Source organism: Euleptes europaea, chromosome 14 (assembly GCF_029931775.1).
Source record: "Euleptes europaea isolate rEulEur1 chromosome 14, rEulEur1.hap1, whole genome shotgun sequence".
Classification (NCBI taxonomy): domain Eukaryota; kingdom Metazoa; phylum Chordata; class Lepidosauria; order Squamata; family Sphaerodactylidae; genus Euleptes; species Euleptes europaea.
This window is the reverse complement of record NC_079325.1, coordinates 50,476,678-50,497,540: the sequence shown is the minus strand read 5'-3', so window position 1 is coordinate 50,497,540 and position 20,863 is coordinate 50,476,678. Positions and strand designations below refer to the sequence as shown.

General features: G+C 48.6%; 2 protein-coding genes across 2 annotated transcripts in view; one reads left to right on the top strand and one right to left on the bottom strand.

Moving 5' to 3' along the window:
• The first annotated feature begins 989 nt into the window (after positions 1 to 989).
• Positions 990 to 13,304, top strand: UCK1 (uridine-cytidine kinase 1). The gene is made up of 7 exons (XM_056860041.1): positions 990 to 1,106; positions 3,870 to 4,029; positions 5,898 to 5,994; positions 7,892 to 8,034; positions 10,142 to 10,236; positions 10,501 to 10,549; positions 13,117 to 13,304. The coding sequence occupies exons 1-7, from the start codon at positions 990 to 992 to the stop codon at positions 13,302 to 13,304; spliced, it is 849 nt and encodes a 282-aa protein (XP_056716019.1).
• A 5,224-nt stretch (positions 13,305 to 18,528) lies between these two features.
• The window catches only part of POMT1 (protein O-mannosyltransferase 1), a 29,069-nt gene continuing 26,734 nt past the window's right edge, over positions 18,529 to 20,863 (bottom strand). Inside the window, exons 18-19 of the mRNA XM_056860368.1 lie at positions 20,452 to 20,629; positions 18,529 to 18,703 (exon numbers count right to left, since the gene is read on the bottom strand). Coding sequence (XP_056716346.1) covers positions 18,529 to 18,703; positions 20,452 to 20,629 — 353 coding nt within the window. The remainder of the gene's footprint in view (positions 18,704 to 20,451; positions 20,630 to 20,863) is intronic.

The window sequence follows — 20,863 nt, the reverse complement described above, 5'->3', positions numbered from 1 at the left end:
GATCAATTCACGTGGAGAAATTGGCCGCTTTGGCCATCGGACTCTATGGCATTGAGGTCCCTCCCCTCCCCAAACCCCACCCTCCTCAGGCTCCACCCCAAAAACCTCCAGCTGGTTGTGAAGAGGGACCTGGCAACCCTATCTCCAGGATCTCAGGCAGAGATCTTTCACATCACCTACTTGCCCTAGTCCACTGGTTCCCAACCAGGGGTCCGTGGACCCCCAGGGGTCCGCGAGAACTAAATTAAGGTCCGCGAAACAAAGTTATAAACCCATAATAAATTAATATTTTCAATTAAAAGTTCTCTATTATAAAATTATATATTCAAATATTATTCTAAGCTTAATGTTTAACTAACAGTTATGATTCAAGTTTATTTTCAAATTCTCAGAATTTTTATTTTGAACCTTGGGGTCCCTGCACTGAACAAAAAAACCCTAGTGGTCCCTGGTCAAAAAAAGGTTGGGAACCACTGCCCTAGTCCCTTTAACTGGAGAGGCCGGGGATTGAACCTGGGACCTTCTGCATGCCAAGCAGAGGCTCTACCACCGAGCCACAGCCCCTTCCCAAACTGTACCCTTCGTACACTCTGCCCCTAAATCTCCAGGGATTTCCCAACCGGGAGTTGGCAACCCTGCTTTTCCCCAGCATCCATTTCGGCCTCGTCATCCCCGCCCCCAATATGTTGCAAACCCTTTTTTTATCGCCCAGCCAATCACCTGCTGCTCCTCTGAAGCCCCGCCCCTTGAGCCGCCAAGCCCCGCCTCCGCACTTGTCCCCGCCCCGCCCACTCGGCCCCGGACCGTCGCTCGAGCTGCTTCTGCCCCCTGGAAGGCGTCTCGCGCAAGCCCCTCTTTCCGTGACTCCATTTCCCGCCATGCCTTGCGGCCCACCCGCCGTTCGGGCAAGCGCGCCCGTCGCCGTGAGGCTTCCTGGGGGTTGTAGTCTCCCCGCTGCGGCCGGCCCTGCCTGCGATGCAACCCGGGCCATGGCCTCCGCGGGCTGCAGCAGCAGCAGCCCGGAGCTCTTAGGCGCTGGGGAAGCGGAGCGGCCGCACCCGAGGCCTTTCTTGATCGGGGTGAGCGGAGGCACCGCCAGCGGCAAGGTAGGGCGCTCTTGGGCCCCCCCCGGGGCTAAAGGCTTCCTCCCCCCCCTCCCCGCCCACCCCCATGAGTTGCATTAACCCTGCTGAAATGCTGCGCTACAAATCTTGTTGCAGGAGCACCGCCGCGTTGCAAAATGCAGACTTTTGCAACAGGAATTTTTGCAAAATGTGGCGTTGTAAGGATGTTTTTGAATGCGTGCTTTTATTGTCCCGCGGCTGACAGCAGGTCCTGGAGGCTTTTGGGCGGACGAAACCCGCGCACCGCTTTTCCCTCTTTGCATTGCGTTGCCGACGAGAGGTGGGGGCGGCGGGAGGACTCCCTGCCTGGGCCGGCCCTCTTCATGGCCCGCCCGGCCGCGAAGATGTGGCGATGGCCGCTCAGCTCGGGTGGCTTTAGGAGGGGGTGGACACAAAGTCAGGGAGGAGAGAGGCCTCTGAAGGGCTGTTTGCCCGGAGGGCGCGATGGAACCTCCTTGTTCAGAGGCAGTGTACCTCTAAATGCTCGCTTCTGGGGGTGGGGTCGCAGATGGCACGCCATCTGGAGGCACCTGGTTGACCCCAGTTGGAAACAGGATGCTGCGCTAGGTGGACTGTTGGTTTGATCCAGATTTCTTTCTTTCTTTCTTTCTTTCTTTCTTTCTTTCTTTCTTTCTTTCTTTCTTTCTTTCTTTCTTTCTTTCTTTCTTTCTATCAAGTCACATCTGACTTAGGGCAATCCCTGGTGGCATTTTCAAGGCAAGAGACGTTCAGAGGTGGTTGGCCATTGCCTGCCTCTGATGTGGTAAAATGGTTCGTGGAGGAGAAGGAGACCCAAAACCGTTGTTTGCAAGAAAACAGTTATTTATTTGAAGCAGCTGCTACCCAGAGCACTCTACCGAGTAAAAATCTCTGAGCCCCGATCATACTGAGGAAGGGATATTGATCCAAATTCAAGATATGACAACCCATCAACATTCAGGGTAGCGCTGATAGCACTCCAGACATCGAGGCGGCAGTAGAGTAACAGTTTCACCCAGTTCTTGCTATGGTTTACTGTAACCCTCCATGACTCTTGCCCCAATTCCTTAGCACACAGACATACACACACAGAGATATCCTGCCCAGCAACAAGCTATTCCCTGGCTGCCCTAATACATTTCAATACATTTTACAGAAAGGAAAAGAGATTATTGCAAATTGCTAAATCAGTGGATCTTCCATAGGCAGGGGAAGTCTACCCTGCTGTCTCATGACCCGACCCAGGAATTCCTTGGAGGTCTCCCATCCAAATGCTAGCCAGGGTCGACCCTGCTTAGCTTTTGAGATCTGACGAGATCGGGCTATCCAGGTCAGGGCGGCTAGGCTCTTCTTATTTTCTCACCCTAGCCTACCTGACATGTTTGTTGGGGGAAGAAATCCTGCGTTACTTTGCTGAGCTCCTCAAAGAGAAGGGTAAGATTAAAACTGCAATAGGTCCATGGGATTCCCTGGAAAAAAATGAGACGCTTCCTTAGCAGTGGATTCTGGTGGGGTAGCTGTGGCAGCCTGGTGACGTCCAAACTGCTGGGAACCTTCTGGTACCTGAAAAAAGAAGAAGAGGTTGGTTTTTATACCCTTCTTTTCTCTACCTTTAAGGAGTCTCAGACCAGCTTACAATCTCCTTCCTCTCCTCACAGCAGACACCTTGTGAGGTAGGTGGGGCTGAGAGTTCTGAAAGAACTGTGACTGGCCCAAGGTCACCCAGCAGGCTTCATGTGGAGGAGCGGGGAATCAAACCTGGTTCTCCAGGTTAGAGTCCGCTGCTCTTAACCACCACACCACACTGGCTCTCTGTAAAGACCATCTACCGTGGTTTGCAAACTGGTCAGAGACCAGCGTCACACGCCTCCCCTACAGCTTAGGAGGTGCAGTTCGTGAAGTGGATCCCTGATTTGAGCATTGATGAAATTTGCAAAAATTCCTGTTGCAACAAAAGTATTAAGTCTTCCAGGTGCCACGAGATAGTTTTGCGTGAACAGCCGTGTTGGTTTGCAGTAGAAGAGCAAGATTCGAGTCCAGGAGCACCTTACAGGCCAACAAGAGTTCTAGGGTATAAGCTTTCGAGGGTATCTGACAGAGGGAGCTTTGACTCTGAAAAGCTTATACCCCAAATATCTTGTTGGTCTCTAAGGTTGCTACTGGACTCGAATCTTGCTCAGGATGCTACCAGATTCTTGTTGTGCTAATCTCTCCTTGTATTTTCCAAGCCTATGCTAACAGTTGCCTGGCCGCGACCAAAAGGTTTTCAAGTGCATACTTTTTTCTCTGCAGTACATCTTCAGGCAGAGTACTTAAGAGAGCTACCTTAGGCTCACACACTAATTTAAAATCTAGGATATTGTTAATCTCTTTGAATATGTTGGTACAAAATCGGTATGCTAGTGGATAATGCCACCGGACATGAAAAAGAGTGCCAATACTTTTGTTGCAGCGCCAACAAATTGGCCTAATGATAATTTTTGCGACTGTCAAGTGTGAGGTGCCATCTGTACATGATTTTTATAATATTTTCCCTTTGTATTAATGGATAATGGAGCTTTGACTCTCGAAAACCCATACCCTGAAAATCTTATTAGTCTCTAAGGTGCTACTGGACTCCTATCTAGTTGAAGGCTGCTTGCCAGTTCCCGTCTCCTCGCCTGTCACTAACTGAGCATTAAAGGTTGTTTTTTTGAGCCTCTGTTGGAAAGGGGATCGAGAGCCATTCCTCTGACCTCGCCTGTTTCTTATTTGTTTCTTCTGTAGTCGACAGTATGTGAGAAGATCATGGAACTCCTGGGTCAAAATGAGGTGGATCATCGCCAGAGGAAAGTGGTCATCCTAAGCCAGGATCGCTTCTATAAGGTGCTCACAGCTGAGCAGAAGGCCAAAGCCCTGAAGGGGCAGTACAACTTCGACCACCCAGGTATTGCTGGGAACGTCCCAGTAGCGGGCTGGTTTGTTGGGCTCGAGACCTGCACGAAGGGAAAGGGTGGTCTCGTTACTGAATTATCGTGGGAGATGGTGGTCTCTTTAGGGAGCTGGTTCTTCAGAGGTGTTCCTGGAAACCCTGGGGTTTCTTGGAAGTCGGGGTGCCCCTTTGACCAATCAAAAAAAGATTTGGTCAATGGAGCAGTGGTGAAATATTTTTAACGCGTTAAAAAACAAACCAAAAAAAGATACTTTAATAACCAACAGGTTTGATACTTGTACTAGTCTGCAAAAACCAATTAGCCGTCTGTTACTGTGAATCAATTAAATCCACAAATTATAATGTCTTCTTATAACTTTTTTTAAACATTGGGCAAGATTTTGGTAAATGTGACGGAGTCGCTGCACGGCTCTTCTCTGGTTTTCCTCTTAGAACTCCTGAGTTTGGGGTGTGTGAAAACTTTGGAGCATGTTCTTATTTGCTGTTTTATAAGGAGATTCGTGCTAAATTTATTCTGCCCTGGCTTAATAAGCTTCCAGGCTGCTCGGATGCACAGTGGGCTAAAAAGCTGCTCACAGGTGAAAATCCTAGGGTCTCTGCTGACACAGCTAAGTTTTGTGGCGCCGCTATTAAAATCCAGCAAAATTTGTTTGGTAACGTTGCTACAAAGAACTTTACAATAGACTAAAAACAGGTTTTTCATAGCAAGTGTTTTAAGGATCAATTTGCATAGCATTGTTGTAGGATTACTCTTGTTTTATTGTATTTTTATTTGGGCTGTTGGAAACCATTTTTTGAATATGCTTCTGTATATGTTTGGCTGTTAGCTGTATTTTTAATAAAGAAAGAACTCCTGGGTCAGAAAGAAAGCAAAGTTACAGCAACTGTTTTTTTTGGGGGGGGGGGGATGTCAGTTTTTGAAGACAGTTGTCCTCAAGTGGCAACAGGCCACGTCCTTCCTGTTTGAAGACCCCTGGAGTGATACCAAGAGCTGGTTTGGGTCTGCTACAGGGTGGAGGGGGGCAGGAAGCCCCCACTCCCACCGTGGCTGATCAGTGACTTCACAGTGAAGGAAAAAGAGAAGCGGCCGCCTGCTCCGTGGCGTTTTTGGCATCCTGCAATATTTGAACAAAGGTTTCCTCAAAGAGAAGATCAGTCATGGCGGAGGAAGTTACTCATCGCATCAGATCTTCCCTTGCTGCAGAGGAGAGCTGGGCATGTCTTCGGTCACACTCATTTCAGGCAGGGCAGCAGGAACCTAAACATGGACCCTGCGGCTTGGCCAGAATCCTCTGCAGCGCCCTGCTGTTCTGGGGCTCAGGAGCCATAGCAGAGAGTGTTCCCTGAAAGCAGAAACTTTAGAAACTGCTGGGGGCGGAGGAGCGGATGGCACAAGCACCTTTTCAATATGAGGCGTGATGAATTTCATCTCTTTGTGAAAGCTACCCTGTTGCTTATGGAGAAATTGCTGGTTAGAAAATAAATTTCCTCTTCTGTAGGAGATTAGTAAAAGGAGTTGGGGAGAGGGGTGGGGTGAGATGCTGATGTAATTTTCTTGATCATTCAGAAAAGGTTGTTTTCACATTTTTTTTGGGGGGGGGAAATCTCCCCACCTCAACTTCCCCGCCTGTAAAATGGGCAATACATCCTGAGTTACCATTGTAATCATTGTGGGAACTGCTTCCGTAAGGTCTGGTTGAATGCTGTTCCACAACCCAGATGGTTTCCATTTCACAGACAATGTTGGTATGGTGTGGTTTTGGGCCAAATGGAAGCATCTCTCAAGCTCAAATGGGCAGAAAGCAAATTGGGCCCAAAGATGGCATGTGGATGTTTAACAGAACCTTTTTAAAATTGTGCAGACGCTTTTGACAACGAGTTGATGCATACTACCTTGAAGAACATTGTGGATGGCCAGACAGTCGAGGTCCCAACCTATGATTTTGTGACTCATTCCAGGTCAGTGTAAGTTTCTTACCTCCTGAGCAAGACACTCTTTGTCTGCGTGAGAGAGTTTCACCGCCTTAGTTGTGCTGAAAGTGAACACATGAAGCTGCCTTATATTGAATCAGACCCTTGGTCCATCAAAGTCAGTATTGTCTACTCTGACCAGCAGTGGCTCTCCAGGGTTTCAGGCAGGGGTCTTTCACATCACCTGCTTGCCTAGTCCCTTTAACTGGAGATGCTGGGGATTAAACCTGTGACTTTCTGCATGCCAAGCAAATGCTCTACCACTGAGCCACATCCCCTCCTCAAATGTGGGAGCCCGGTTTCCAGTTCTTAGGAAGGTCTTTTCAGTTCAGTTTCAGTCACCTTTATTGGCATGATAGGGAAGGTCTTTTATTATTATTTATTTGAATTATAACATTTCTAGCCACCTTTGCACCCAACTCAACGTACCCAAAGAAGCAGTCATTAAAACATTTCAAACAATAAAAAGCATTCAAAATACAATTATGTTTAAAACAAATAAAAGATAATATAAATACATGTGGCTGTAATGGCTGCGGAGTGATGCCTCCTTTCCCCCTCTCTTGAGGCCAAGTCATGTCACAGGAACCATTTGCTGTGATAATGTCCAAGGATGCATTTTGTTGGCTATAAGTGAGCTATGTGGGAGAAATCACTCCGCTCCTGTGATAGGGTTGCCAACATCCAGATGGTTGCTGGAGATCTGGGATTACAGCTGATCTCCAGATGACAGAGATTAGTTTGCCTGGAGAAAATGGCCTCTTTGGAAGGTGGACTGTATGGCAGGGGTGTCAAACATAAGGCCCTTGAGCCAGATCCGGCCCCTTGAGAGGTCTTATCCAGCCCATGAGCCAGCCAAGCAGCCACCCCCTCCCACTCTCAATCTGGGATGGCGAGGCATGGCCTGGCCCAACCAAGTGACATTTATGTCATATCTGGCTCTTGTAACATTTGATTTGTACACCTCTGCTCTATGGCATGATACCCCATTGATGTCTCTCCACTCCCCAAAACCACCCTCTTCAGCCTGCACCCCCCAGATCACTAGGTATTTCCCAGCCCAGAGCTGGCAAACCTAACCCTAACGTTTTGACATGTTCTTTCCCCATCCCTCCCCTGGGGACATCTCTGCTACCAACAGAAGCCTCTCTACTTGTCATCTCTCCCCCGAAATAATTGTGGGAACTTTATAGTTGCTGGGGATACAGAGAATTATCTTTCGGATACCCCTGCTAGCATTGTGATTCCCAGGTTTCCTTAGGACCTTTGGAAAAGAGAGAGTGACAAAAAGAGAGGGAGTCTGTGTGTGTGCACGCTCTACCACATTTAAATTGATCAGTGTTTATAACAAATATGTGGCCCCCACTGTAACTGCATGGTGTACAAATGTATCTGAAGGCCTCCCAGCAGCCCTATAAGTGCACTGAATAAGCCTTCTCCCATATTAACCTACCCATTCACACCAGTCATCTTTGGCGGCCCGGCTTCGGTTGCTCCTGTAATCGGAGGCTAGACGGGTGGCAAGCCAAGAAAGGGCGATCTCCGTCATGGCCCCAAAACTTTGGAACCGCCTCCCTACCCTAGGAAGATTTGTCTGTCTCCCTCAATTTGCGTCTCCAGCCAATGGGTGAAGATTTTTGTTTTATTTTGTTTGACATGCTCCCAGTAAGGGTTACGGGCTCTCCTTCCCATTTCTGGTGGTGTTTACTGTGTGTTTTCATTGAGTTATTTTATAATTTTAAATGTGTTTTTAATTGTTCAAATGTTTTAATGTTTTGTATGTTTGCTGCTTTGGGGGACCCTGATAGGATGGAAAAGGGGCACATCAATGTTGTAAATAAATCAGACAAAGCCTTCTCAACCACTGCGTGGCGTTCCTCTACAGGTTGCCTGAGACGACCATGGTCTATCCTGCAGATGTGGTCCTCTTCGAGGGGATTTTGGTGTTCTATAATCAAGACATCCGGGACATGTTTCACCTCCGCCTCTTTGTCGACACCGACTCAGATGTGAGACTCTCCCGGAGAGGTAATGCTTTTACTGACATTGCAGGATGCCAAGAGAAGGTAATCGATCCAGATGGATGCTGGGCCACTGTTGGCGCTTCCAACAACTGAGTCAAATCTAAGGATATAAGGTTGCTAAGATTGGCAGATGAGAACTTGCTGGTGGTCCCTGGCCCTAAAAGTGGGCAGCTGTCCTCGACAAGAGCCAGGGCTTTCTTGGACCTGGCTCTGGCCTGGTGGGATGCTTTGCCTGGTAACATCAGAGCCCAGCGGGCCCTGAAACAGTTCTGCAGGGCCTGTAAGACAGAGCTTTTCCACCAGGCCTATAGTTGAGGGCAGCCGTGGGTATTAGATCTGCTGGCCTCCCCCCCCCCCCATCCTTCTTCTCCAAATATGGGTAAATTATGGATTGAAGTGGTGCCACCTGTACGGTGCTCACAGTATAATTTGGTAACTGGTGCGCCATCCTTGTGGGGTTTAGGTTTTCCTGCTGATTTTATTAATGATTTTATGTGTTATTGATTGTTATGTTTTAAATGATATTACCCGCCCTGAGCCAGCTTGCTGGGAAGGGCAGACTACAAATTTGAAAATAATTCATAAATGAAGTCGGGATAGAAATGTTTTAAATAAATACATAGAGGTGCTTTGTGAAGAAGCGAGTGTGTGTAGTCAGATCTCAAACAGAAGAAAGAGCGAAGGAGTGGAACGTTTTGCTTGGTTTTCCATGTTTGGGAGACGTGCAGTTCTTTAAGGAAGGCCACGTTTACCACTCCCAAGTGGTAGAAACCCAACTGAGCTCCCTGATGGGCTGAAATGAGAAATTGGCTGTGCTTTCACAGCACGCTTCAGCCTCCCTGACAATCTTCTGTGGCGTTGGTCTGCTTTTCGCTTTCTTTTGGAATTGTAAGCAAGGTTTTTTGTTGTATGCAGATTCCCCATACATAGGGCTGGCCAACTGAAGTCCAAAATGCAATTCGCTGTACTTCTGTTCATTTATGCTTGTTAACCAAGAGGTCATGAGCAAAACAAATTCAGTAAGCTCGGTAACACAGAGATAATCAAACATACAGAAATACAAAATCTAGAATGTACAGTTAGAAGGAAGCAGCATTAAAGGATAAGAAATTTTGCCATGGAAAGGGTTACATTTGGCTCAAAATGCAATCAGTTCTGTTTTTATGGATAGATCCTTCCTTCCTTCCTTCCTTCCATCCATCCATCCATCCATCCATCCATCCATCCATCCATCCATCGTAGAGCAGGGATCCCCGTCCTTTTTGAGCCTGTGGGCACATTTGGAATTCTGGGGCAGTGTGGTGGGCACAGCCCAAATGGCTGCCACAAAAAGGCCGTCCCAAGTGGCAGAGCCAACCAGCCACAAAATGACTTCTACAGCACCTTCCTTTCAGTCACACAGGAATTTTCCTTGTTCTATGGTGGCAGCTGCTGCCAAAGCATTGTTTTGAAAACTCGGCACAGCCAGTCCGAAGCCTTGCTGGGCAAAAGCTCCACCCACTTTCTAAAAACACCTGGCGGGCTCCATGGCACCCGCTGGCACCACGTTGGGGGACCCCTGTCGTAGAGGGAAACTCCGGCATTCCAAAATATTGGTAGGAGTTGTAAGTGCTCGTAGAATAAGAAAGTGGGCCCTGACGATTTGTCTAGTGATGCTGCTAAAGAGTCCCTAGGAAACAGAATCCTCGCTCTGGAGAGGCATGGGGAGCACACCTTCTAGGGGTAACGCTGTTGCCCCTACCAAGTAGTAGGAATCTAACTGGGATCCCTGGCAGTTGGGGGACTTGTGCCGTCACCATAGTTTGCCCCATCCAAGCTGACTGCCTTCCGTAATTAGGGTTGCCAACCTCCAGGTGGTGGCTGGAGATCTCCTGCTATTACAACTGATCTCCAGCCAATAGAAATCAGTTCCCCTGGAGAAAATGGCCACTTTGGCCATTGGACTCCATGGCATTGAAGTCCCTGCCCTGTCCAAGCCCTGCCCTTCTCAGGCTCCGCCCCCAAAATCTCCAGGTATTTCCCAACCTGGAGCTGGCAACCCTATCCATAAACTTTGGAAATTCTCATGCACAATAAAGCTCTAATTAGCCTCTTGTTTTCTTCTTCTAAAGTTCTTCGGGATATGAAACGGGGACGGGACCTGGAGCAGATTCTGACCCAGTACACAACTTTTGTCAAGCCAGCCTTTGAAGAGTTCTGCTTGCCGGTACTAAAAGCTTTCTCCCCCCCCCCCCCTTTCTCGAACCATGGGTTTGATTTTAAAAACACGTGGAAGGTTGATGGAGTGAGAGTATTGGTTTTCTTTTGTATGTTCAGTTTCACCAGAGCTGCGCAAGGCAGACTCAGAAGCATTCCTGGCAGTGCAGGAATAGAATTAGTCCTTTTCCATCGTGGCTTAAATCTGATGCCTCTAGGGGTTTCCTTCTCGGCTGACGCTCTTGAGAGTCATGGTTATATTTCTCATTTGCAGACCAAGAAATATGCTGATGTGATTATCCCTCGAGGAGTAGATAACATGGGTAAGAGATATTTGGGTTTATTTCCTTTCCAATGGGATGCGTTTCTTAAAGGTTAGGAAGTTATAGCAGCATCTCCACTCTCAGTTGGAGAAATCAGAATGAGGACGCGTGACCTGCAGGCCAAAAGAGAGTTTTTACAAGGGGTATCCTTAAGGCAGAACGGTTTTTATAGCTGGCAGCAGCTCCACTTTGCCTGGGCCTTGACTGTTCGAGAGCAGGTTTTCCCAGTTGTGCCTCCTCACTCCCTGAGGATGGCTGGCCCTGGCTTCTTGTGTTTCATCCAAATTAGAAAATGGAGGATGAGAAGCAGGACCTTATCTGCTGTGGCACCAACACTCTCCAATTTCTTGCCAAAGGGAAATCCGGCTGACCATCTCCCCTCCTAGCTTTTGTTGACAAATAGGGTTGCGAGCTCCGGGTTGGGGAATGCCTGAAGATTTTTGGGGTGGCGTCTGAGGAAGGTGGGGTTTGGAGAGGGGAGGGACTTCAATGCCATAGAGTTCAATTGCCAAATCTGCCATTTTCTCCAGGGAAACTGATTTCTATTGCCTGCAGATCAGTTGTAATAGTGGGAGATCTCTAGTTACCACCTGGAGGTTGGCAACCCTATTGACAAATGAAGACCATCTTATATTCAAGATCCTTCCCTACCCCCCCCCCTCCAAATTATAATTTACTGGATGGAAATTTGTCCACCTAACAACTGGGATATGAGATGTGAGATACTGCTAAATTTGGAGGTGGGCCTTCTGTGATTTTATTAGCGCTTCAGCAAGGGATCCCCCTCTGGCCAGCTAAGGAAAAATATGCAGATAACTGCTAAAAGGCCAGTTGCTTCAAAATAGAAATCTGGGGATTTTCTTTCTGCAAGGGAATGGCTGAACAGGAAGGATATGGCTTAGAACAAAATATGCGATATTCTCTATTTTAGCTTATGCCCTCGTCGTTCCGAGAGCTTGGGTGTGTGGTTTTCCCCTCTCCCATTTATCCACACAGCAACTCTGGTTTAGGCTGGAAAGAAGTTACTAGTCCCAGGGAAACTGCTGGGATGTTCATGTCAGAGTGGAGATTTGAATACCAACCCAAGAGCTTCTACATCCTGCTGGTTCTCAATTACACTGACCAACTTTGTGTGTGTAAAACATACCTCCTTGTATGTTCCCTGGAGGCCTCTTTGTTCAACTAATACCAATCTTGCGGTGGTCCCCGGCCCGAGGAGTGTCCGGCTAGCCTCGACCAGGGCTTTTTCGGCCCTGGACCCTGCCTGGTGGAATAGCCTCTCTAGTAAGACCAGGGCCCTGCGGGATCTCTGCAGGGCCTGTAAAACACAGCTATTCTGCCAGGCCTATGGTTGAGGCCAGCTACGGTTCCCTATATTTGAATGCTGGCCTCCCTAATTTCCCACTGCTGTTACGGTATACTTTTCCCCATATTGAATGGGGACTAGGACTGCCAGCTTGGAGGGCGTTAAGAGGGGAGTGGACATATTCATGGAGGAGAGGGGTATTCATGGCTATTAGTGGACATTCATGGCTATTATCTGCTCGCCTAGTTGAAATTTTTATGTTTTGTGCTCTAAAGGCGCCTGATTTAGGATTTTATATATCATTTTACAGGGCTATTTTAAATGCTGTTTTAATGGTTTTTATTGATTAAACGGGATATTATATCCCTTGTAAGCCGCTCTGAGCCCGGTCTTGGCTGGGGAAAGCAGGGTATTAAGTTGAAATAATAAGTAAGTAAGTAAATAAATAAATAAATAAATAAAAAGACACACACCCCCAGCAGTGTTTTGTAAACTTCATGGCACATTTCCTCCACAGTTTCTCTGCATATATTTCTGTTCTGCCTCCTGTTTGAAAAGAGGAGTGACTCATGCAGGGACACAATGGGCAGTTTCTTCCATGGACGGGGTGCTGCGTTTCATGGGAGCCATTGAATGTTCCAGTTGCACTAAGTGCGAAATCGCTCTTTTTCCAGAAGCAATTGATTAGCAAGAGCCAAGACCAGAGCAGAAATTCAATTGCAGCCCGCCCCCCCGGTGGACTTTGGGCTAATTGGAAACCTTTCATTATATTAGCAAGGCACTTCCTACGTTCTTATTAATTTTGCTAAGTGTGCACTTAGGAATCAATCCCATGAGCGTGCTTTTTATTTCATACTGGGAGAAAGAGGGTTGGTTTCAGTCCCCATTTCTCCCAAACAAGCAATTAAATGCTCTGCCTGCCGGTTCCCATTTCAAAGAGGATGCCCAAATCGAGAAGGGGTGGCTGTTGTCCCGCTTGCCCCGTTTGTGTCATCAGTAGGGTTGCCAACCTCCAGGTGGTGGCTGGGATCTCCTGGGATTACAACTGATTTCCAGGCAACCGAGATCAGTTCCCCTGGAGAAAAGGGCCGCTTTGGAAGGTGGACTCTATGGCATTATTCCTTATTGAATTCCCTTCCTAAACCCCACCATCCTCAGGCTCCATCCCCCAAATCTCCAGGTACTTCCCTACCTGGAGCTGGAAACCCTAGTCGTCGGAGTGCCAAAATCCCACCGCTCGTGTCTTGCTTTTCTTTTGCAGTCGCCATCAATCTCATAGTGCAACACATCCAAGACATCCTGAACGGAGACATCTGCAAGTGGCACCGGGGAGCCCCCAACGGCCACGGCCGCTCCTCCAAGAGGCCTTTCCCGGAACAAGTTGACAGCAGCCCTGTCCTGGCACCTGGAAAGCGGTCTCACCTGGAGTCCAGCAGCCGTCCCCACTAACAGGGCCTTGCCGGAAGCTCCGGGATGCCCAGTTCCCCACCAGCTGGACGTCAGAGAGCCACCAGGGGCTCAGAAGGGTCCTCGTGACGTCTCTCCCATGTTTGGATGCTCGGCCGAGAGGGGGCAGATCTTCGAGCGGGGCGTCTTTTTCACTGCCTACTGGTCATCCCTTTCTTTTTGGGGGGGATTGTATATCACACCCCCAGAGTGCGTTCCCACAAAAGAAGATGACCCTCTCGTGGTGCTTGTCCTAGCAAAGTCTGTCAGGGCTTTGCAGTTCTTTTTCTCTAGGAAAGATCGGCCAGGAAGGCTGCTTTCGGTTTTAACCAGTTCCTCTCCCTTTTCTCTTTCCTATTAAATTTAACATGAATGTGGTGTAGTGTGTAGTTGGGGTGGGGTTGTGTACAGTGCTGCCCCCCCCACCAGGAACTTTTTAACAACACCTTTTAAAAAGACATTTTTAACTGCATCTTCACCAGCAGATTTGGGAGAGTAGCAGAGTCACTTAAGAGAAGGTTGGGCACAGGTGACGCCGATGTTGTTTTGCGGTAGGCAAAGGTCACAATCTGTGCTCAGCTGCCTCCCCCCAAACTCTTCAGCGTCTGCTGCCAGGAGGCGTCCATCCCAGAATGGAAAGCTCAAGGGCAAGAGGTCTGTTGGGGGAAAAGATTCAAGGGTGCCTGCTTCCTGCTAGGATCAAGTGGGAAATGAAAAGTAATCGGCTATCTCCTGATTTGCTCTCGCCCTCCCCTCCTTGCAAGTGAAGGCACGATCTCCTTGTATGTGCTGTGTGAAAGAAGAGTGTGTTTTCCAATTTTTACATTACTTTTCTGTGTTTCTTCAATGATAAATGAGAAGAAGAGGAGTTGGTTTTTATACCCCACTTTTCTCTACCTTTAAGGAGTCTAAAACCAGCTCACCTTCCCTTCCTCTCCCCGCAACAGACACCTTGTGAGGTAGGTGGGGCTGAGAGTGTATGACTGGCCCAAGGTCACCCAGCAGGCTTCATGTGGAGGAGCGAGGAATCAAACCTGGTTCTCCAGATTCGAGTCTGTTGCTCTCAACCACTTCACTGCACAGGCATGTTTTTTTTTTAATCCAAGCACAAACAGACTTTCTAGGCTGATGTCTGTCTTGGCTAATGAAGAGAAACCCGGGCCCTTGGAGGCTGGCTGCCAGCCCAGCCCTGAGAGGGGGAGGCAGAAATCAGCCCTGCATCTGTCATGCCCCCCACCCAACAAAAGTTAGCTATGAACACACATGAAGCTGCCTTATACTGAATCAGACCCTTGGTCCATGACAGTCAGTATTGTCTACTCAGACGGGCAGTGGCTCTCCAGGGTCTCAGGCAGAGGTCTTTCACATCATCTACTTGCCTGGTCCCTTTAACTGGAGATGCCAGGGATTGAACCTGGGACCTTCTGCATGCTAAGTACATGCTCTACCACTGAGCCACAGGCACCAGAGGAACAAATTTGCTACTTGTTGACGGTCACAGTCCTCTTGCGATGCTACAGAAGTCTTCCAGGCAGCGAAGTAGCAACACATACGCATGTCTGTCTCCCCACAATAACCCTCCCCTTTTTGCTTCTGTTTAATTGCATTTCTGCTGCCAACAGTATTTACAAACTAAAGCTCTGGAAGCCCCACCCACCCACCCCAGTGCAAAGTCCAGAGCTTCCTTCCACTTTGCACTGTAGTCAACCGAGTAACTGTGATGAAAGAAAATAGGGGCTAGCTGTTAACTTTCCCCCCTTCTAACTACAAAGTCTGACTCTGTATGTCAGCTGGTTGTCAGGCATGGTGAAGTAATAAAAAATGAGCAGAGTAACACATGGATGAGTTGGCATTTGTATTTTCCCTGTTTCGGTATTTATTAAAAATTATGCTATTTATACAACACCTTCAAAAAGAACGTTAGTTTTCCACCTCCAGTAGCAGCAGCACTCCAAGCCACACAGCAGGGCTGTGTTCTGAAGACGTTGAAATCAGACACACGGAAAAATAAGAGTGGGTTGCCCTTAGAAACAGCAACGGCGAATTCTTTCAGAAATTCAGAATAATTTCCCCCCGCCCTCCTGCATAAGGGCACGGGAGCTGTACCACACTACAACCGCCCCTAAGCATTTCTCCTCTGCATCCTTTCTTTGCAACACCCCTCCCACCTTCAGAGAGAGAGAGAGAAGGACTCGGGGATTGCCATTCCTGCTTGTATCTGACAAAGGGAACTTTGACTCTTGAAAGCTCATACCCCCCAAAAAATCTTGTTCTCAAGATGCTAGTGGACTTGAATCTAGTGGCGTAAATAGAACAGCAGAGGCAGGAGATCACTGGATTTTTAAAGAACCCCCCCCCCAAGGGTCTTTAGAGATTCACCCGTGGGTCACCATGATTCCAAGCTATCCTGGCCCCCCTTGGCAATAGCACTCATGTGCTTCGGGGGTAGCATTTCCCGCTGTCATCTATCATAGGGCTAGGGCAAACTGCGATACACCCGCCTACCATCTGTAACCTCACCTTCAGCCAGACAGAGAGCACACATTTTAGCTAGTCCCACCAATATTTGGGTACATGGTACTGGGACACTTAGGGATAAAGCGGACCATGGCCCAAAGCTGAAAACCAAGGAAACCTACCCTGCTTTTGGCTACCAAAAGATTAATTACAATGTTTTGTTTTTTACATTGCATTCTGCGCAGTTTAAAATTCTGGGCTTGTGGGGATTGTTCAGTGCTCCTCCCTGTGGAACAAATTCGCCCAAGACAAGCTAGCCTTGAGCACCAACTTCACCCTGCAAGGAGGAGGACACCAGGAAAGGGAGACTGCACAGGCCCCTGCGGATACTGAGATGCAACAGAACTGGCATTATGTTCCTCAGCCCAGCAAGCTTGAAACCCATCTGCTTTTTCTCAGGGTGGCTTACAGGAAGCAACTCTCAAAAGCGCAGACAGAAAAAACCTCTTTCCAATCCGCTACGTCTTGGAATGCTCTTCCTGTGCCCAAGAGGGAAGCAACTAGAGGCCCAGGAGTTCTACCGATCAGTTGGGAACGCATAGTTAAATTGTGGAACTCCCTGCCCCAGGATGTGGTGATGGCTGCCAACTTGGATGGCTTTAAGCGGGGACTGGACATGTTCATGGAGGAGAGGGGTGTTCATGGCCACTAGTCAAAAGGGAATACTTAGTCATGATGCATACCTATTCTCTCTGGGATCAGAGGAGCATGCCTATTATAATAGGTGCTGTGGAACACAGGCAGGATAATGCTGCTGCAGTCATCTTGCTTGTGGGCTTCCTAGAGGCACCTGGTTGGCCACTGTGTGAACAGACTGCTGGACTTGATGGGTCTTGGTCTGATCCAGCATGGCCTTTCTTATGGAGGACAGAACTATCAATGGCTACTAGTCAAGATGGATATTAGTCACGATGCATACCAATTCTGTCCAGGATCAGAGGGGCATGTCTATCATATTAGGTGCTGTGGAACACAGGCAGGATAATGCTGCTGCAGTTGTCTTGTCTGTGGGCTTCCGAGAGGTACCTGGTTGGCCACTGTGTGAACAGACTGCAGGATTTGATGAGCCTTGGTCTGATCCAGCAGGGCTTTTCTTATGTTCTTATGTCTGCTGCATGCCAAGTTCCCCGCTTGTCGAGGCCAATACAGGTTGTGTTTATTCAGACAGTGGTTTCCTCTGCTCCCAATGAAGCGACAACATTCCATAATGTTACTGTCATACGTTACAGGGCCCTGGCCATTCCTTAAGACTCAAGTGCCATGGGCAGCTCAGCTGCATTTTTCCAGTCTTTCCTTGCCCCCGCTGGGGGATTTTTCTGCCCCTTAAGAAGCAATGCTTTTGCTGAAAATGGTTGAAAGCAGGAGTCCACGGTCAATAGGCAGCCTATGGGGCTGTAACAGCATATGGGTTCAGCCACCCAAATTCTTGCACTTGGTCCAAAATGTGGCAGCCATGAGGCCTTGAGCCTTGTTAGGACCCTTCTGTTGTGGTTCCACGCTGCTTGGGCCCAATCCTCTGGCAACCTTGTGTCCTTCCCTAGGAAAAAAAGCATGATGCAAAAGCTGTGTCAATAAAACAGGCTGATTACCTGACAACTGTTGTTCTCCAGGCCGTCGTCAGCGCATTCTCGCCAATGGACTTTGTGCCTGCACAGAGCAGCAGTTTGGAAGCTTCTAAATAAGAGTGCCATTGAGTCGCAACCGGCGCATGGCAACCCCAAGAAGTTCCACCTCATGGGGTCTTCAAGACAGGAGATGAGCAGAGGTGGTTTTGCAAGGCCTTCTTCTGCACAGTAGCCCCCATATTCTTTGGTGGTCTCCCATCCAAGAAGAAGAGCTGGGTTTTATACCTCGATTTTCTCTACCTTCAAGGAGACTCAAACCGGCTTACAATAGCCTTTCCCTTCCTCTCCCCACAACAGACACTTTGTGAGGTAGGTGGGGCTGAGAGAGTTTGGAGAGCACTGTGACTAGCCCAAGGTCACCCAGCAAACTTCATGCAGAGGAGCATGGAATCGAACCCGGTTCTCCAGATTAGTCCACCACTCTTAACCACTACAGTATGAGCATAGAGAGAAGAAGAAAAAGTTGGTTTTTATATGCCGATTTTCTCCACCTTTTCAAGGAGAATCAAACTGGTTTACAGTCTCCTTCCCTTTCCCCACAACAGACACCTTGTGAGGTAGGTGGGGCAGAGAAAGTTCGGAGAGAACTGTGACTAGCCCAATGTCACCCAGCAAACATCATGCAGAGGAGCAGAGAATCAAACCCAGTTCTCCAGATTAAAGGCTGCTGCTCTTAACCACTACACCACACTTTATCGACTACACCATGCTGGTACTGACCCTGCTTAGCTTCTGAACTCTGATGAGAACAGGCTAGTCCGGTCTGTAAGGGCTGCTACCTAGAAGTTTCTAGAGCTAGCCCCCCAAAAAGCAACTGCACTTTACAAAAATGCCAAATGCAGAGACCAGAAAGGAGTGACAAAAAAACCAATTTTTCTTTCTGAGCTGTGATTTTTATACATGGAAGAAAGACCATATCAGAATTGAGCCCAGCGGCTGCAAACATGGTGTGAAGAAAAATAAATTCCTTACTACTCCAACATCAACTTGTGAGAGAGGGGTAGGTGTTTGCGGACGCAATCAGTCCCACCACGGCCAGCGTCTCATCCCGCCATCTTGCTCGTGTCCACCCCTTCAGTCACCTGCTAGTGTTTCCTGATCAGGATGTCCCAACTGTCCTTCCAGCGCAGGTTCTGGAGCTCAGCTTTGGAAAGTGGAGGCTCGCCATAGGTGAGTGGACGGAACGTGTGGTAGGTAAGGTAAACGGAAGAGAACCAGGCCACAACGAAAGCACTGTGCATACTCTTGGAGAGCTTTGACCTAAAAGGACAGAAGGGCACATGGATTCTGAACATAAGAAAGGCTATGCTGGATCAGACCAAGGCCAATCAAGTCCAGCAGTCTGTTCACACAGTGGCCAACCAGGTGCCTCTAGGAAGCCCACAAACAAGACCACTGCAGCAGCATTGTCCTGCCTGTGTTCCACAGCACCTAATATGATAGGCATGCTCCTCTGATCCTGAAAATAATAGGTATACATCATGACTAGCATTCATTTTCACTAGTAGCCATGAATAGCCTCCATGAACTCATCCACTCCCCTCTTAAAGCCTTCCAAGTTGGCAGCCATCACACATCCTGGGACAGGGAGTTCCACAATTTAACTCCGCATTGTGCAAAGAAATACTTCCTTTTTATCTGTTTTGAGGTGAGAATCAAATTCCATCTTCTGCTTCCCATGGCGTGTCAGAAAACCTTAAGAGCAGCAGATGCTGCCTTCTGCTCCGAGGGTCGATGAGGCAGCGGCAGGGGTGGTGTGGATTCTGGCAAAATGCTCTTAATTTCAACGAACCACAGCAGACAGGGATGGGAAGGGCATCTCAACAAGAGAGCTCAGTCACTGCCATATTGCAGGTTTCAAAAGGGGGGAAGAATCTTGTCTAACTCCCACAAAATAAATGAAATTAGAAGGCTCCTGTAGCCTCAAAGTACTCTAGCCACAGAGGAGGTTGTTCACAGTGTCTCTGCATGGGTTGCTGCTCTCATCTTCCTTCTTGATTTGGAGAGGGGCATAATTTTGCCGCATCATTGCCTCAGGAATGACTGGGTAATTTGATCCCTTCTGTTGCAGTGGGACTACGTGTCCTCCAACGAGGCAGCTTATTGTGTCTCTGCATGAGAGCAACTAATTGCTCCAGTCATCATTACTCTTCCTGAGCAGCTTCCACTGGGGGAAGGGAATATTGTCCCCTCTCTCTGCAACTGGATGATTCAATCCCACCCTAGCACTTGTTGATCCCACCCTTCCTCCACCCAGTGCAAAGTCACAGCAGAATCACTCCCTCTCAGAGGAGGCTGCTGGTTACATCTCTGCAGGAACTCCAGGCCTGATGGCTTCCAAATCAGCTGGCAAGCCCAGGTTGGTGACTCACACAGAAATGCCAAGGGTTGACTATTCAGACTCTCATGCGTTTGAGAAGCAAACTTTGGAGGTATGTATGAGAGGTGTAATTTATCAGCTATCATAAGTCTGGGGGGCTCTGGCCTACGACCATTTTAAGAAGTTTTGCATCTGGGACATAGAAACAGAGAGCGGGAAGGGACCTCAAGGGTAATCTAGTCCAACCCCCTGCACAACACAGGAAATTTACAACCTCCCCCCTCCCCCAGTGACCCCTGTTCTATGCCCAGAGGAAGGCATAAAAGCCAGGATCACTGGAAATCTAGCCAGGTGGAAAATCCCCTCCTGATCCCAATGTGGCGATCGGCATTTTCCTGGGCATGAAGAAAGTGTCATGAGAACAGAGCACTGACTCAGCCTTTCCTGTCCCCCCCCCCCGCACGATCTGCCGAAGTCCACAGAATCAGCATTGCTGTCAGATGGCCACCTAGCCTCTGCTTCAAAACTTCCAAAGAAGGGGAGCCCACCACCTCTTGAGCTCATCCCAGCTCATATCTCACGTTCTTCATGACACAAGCCCCACCCCTCTGCTGAACCCTGGGACAGGTCAATGATCTCCTGTGCAGTCCTGGGCAGGCCACCAGCAGCCAGCAAACCCAAGTCATACCTGCAAAGGTGATCGCTCATGTGCTGCAGGACGATGGGGATGAGCAGTATCTGGAAGGTGACCGCCGGTAGGTAGTGGTAGAGAAAGAGCGTCTTCTCCATCAGGAAGAAAGGGAGGTAGTTGACTGCCCAGCCCCCCACACAGAGCCCTCCTGCCGACACCCACTGCCGCCAGGCATCTGCCAAGAGGGAAGTAGCACCGTTTCTTGAGCAAGGGAAAAGTGAAGTGGAATTGGAGAGCAGAAAGCCTGTTGTGCACCAGATCTGCAAGCAGTGGCTGAAAAATCAGGATAAGCCTGGGTTCTAAGTCCCCTGGGGTGATCATTGGGGAGGGGCCGTGGCTCAGTGGTAGAGCAGCTGCTTGGCATGCAGAAGGTCCCAGGTTCAGTCCCTGGCATCTCCAGTTAAAGGGA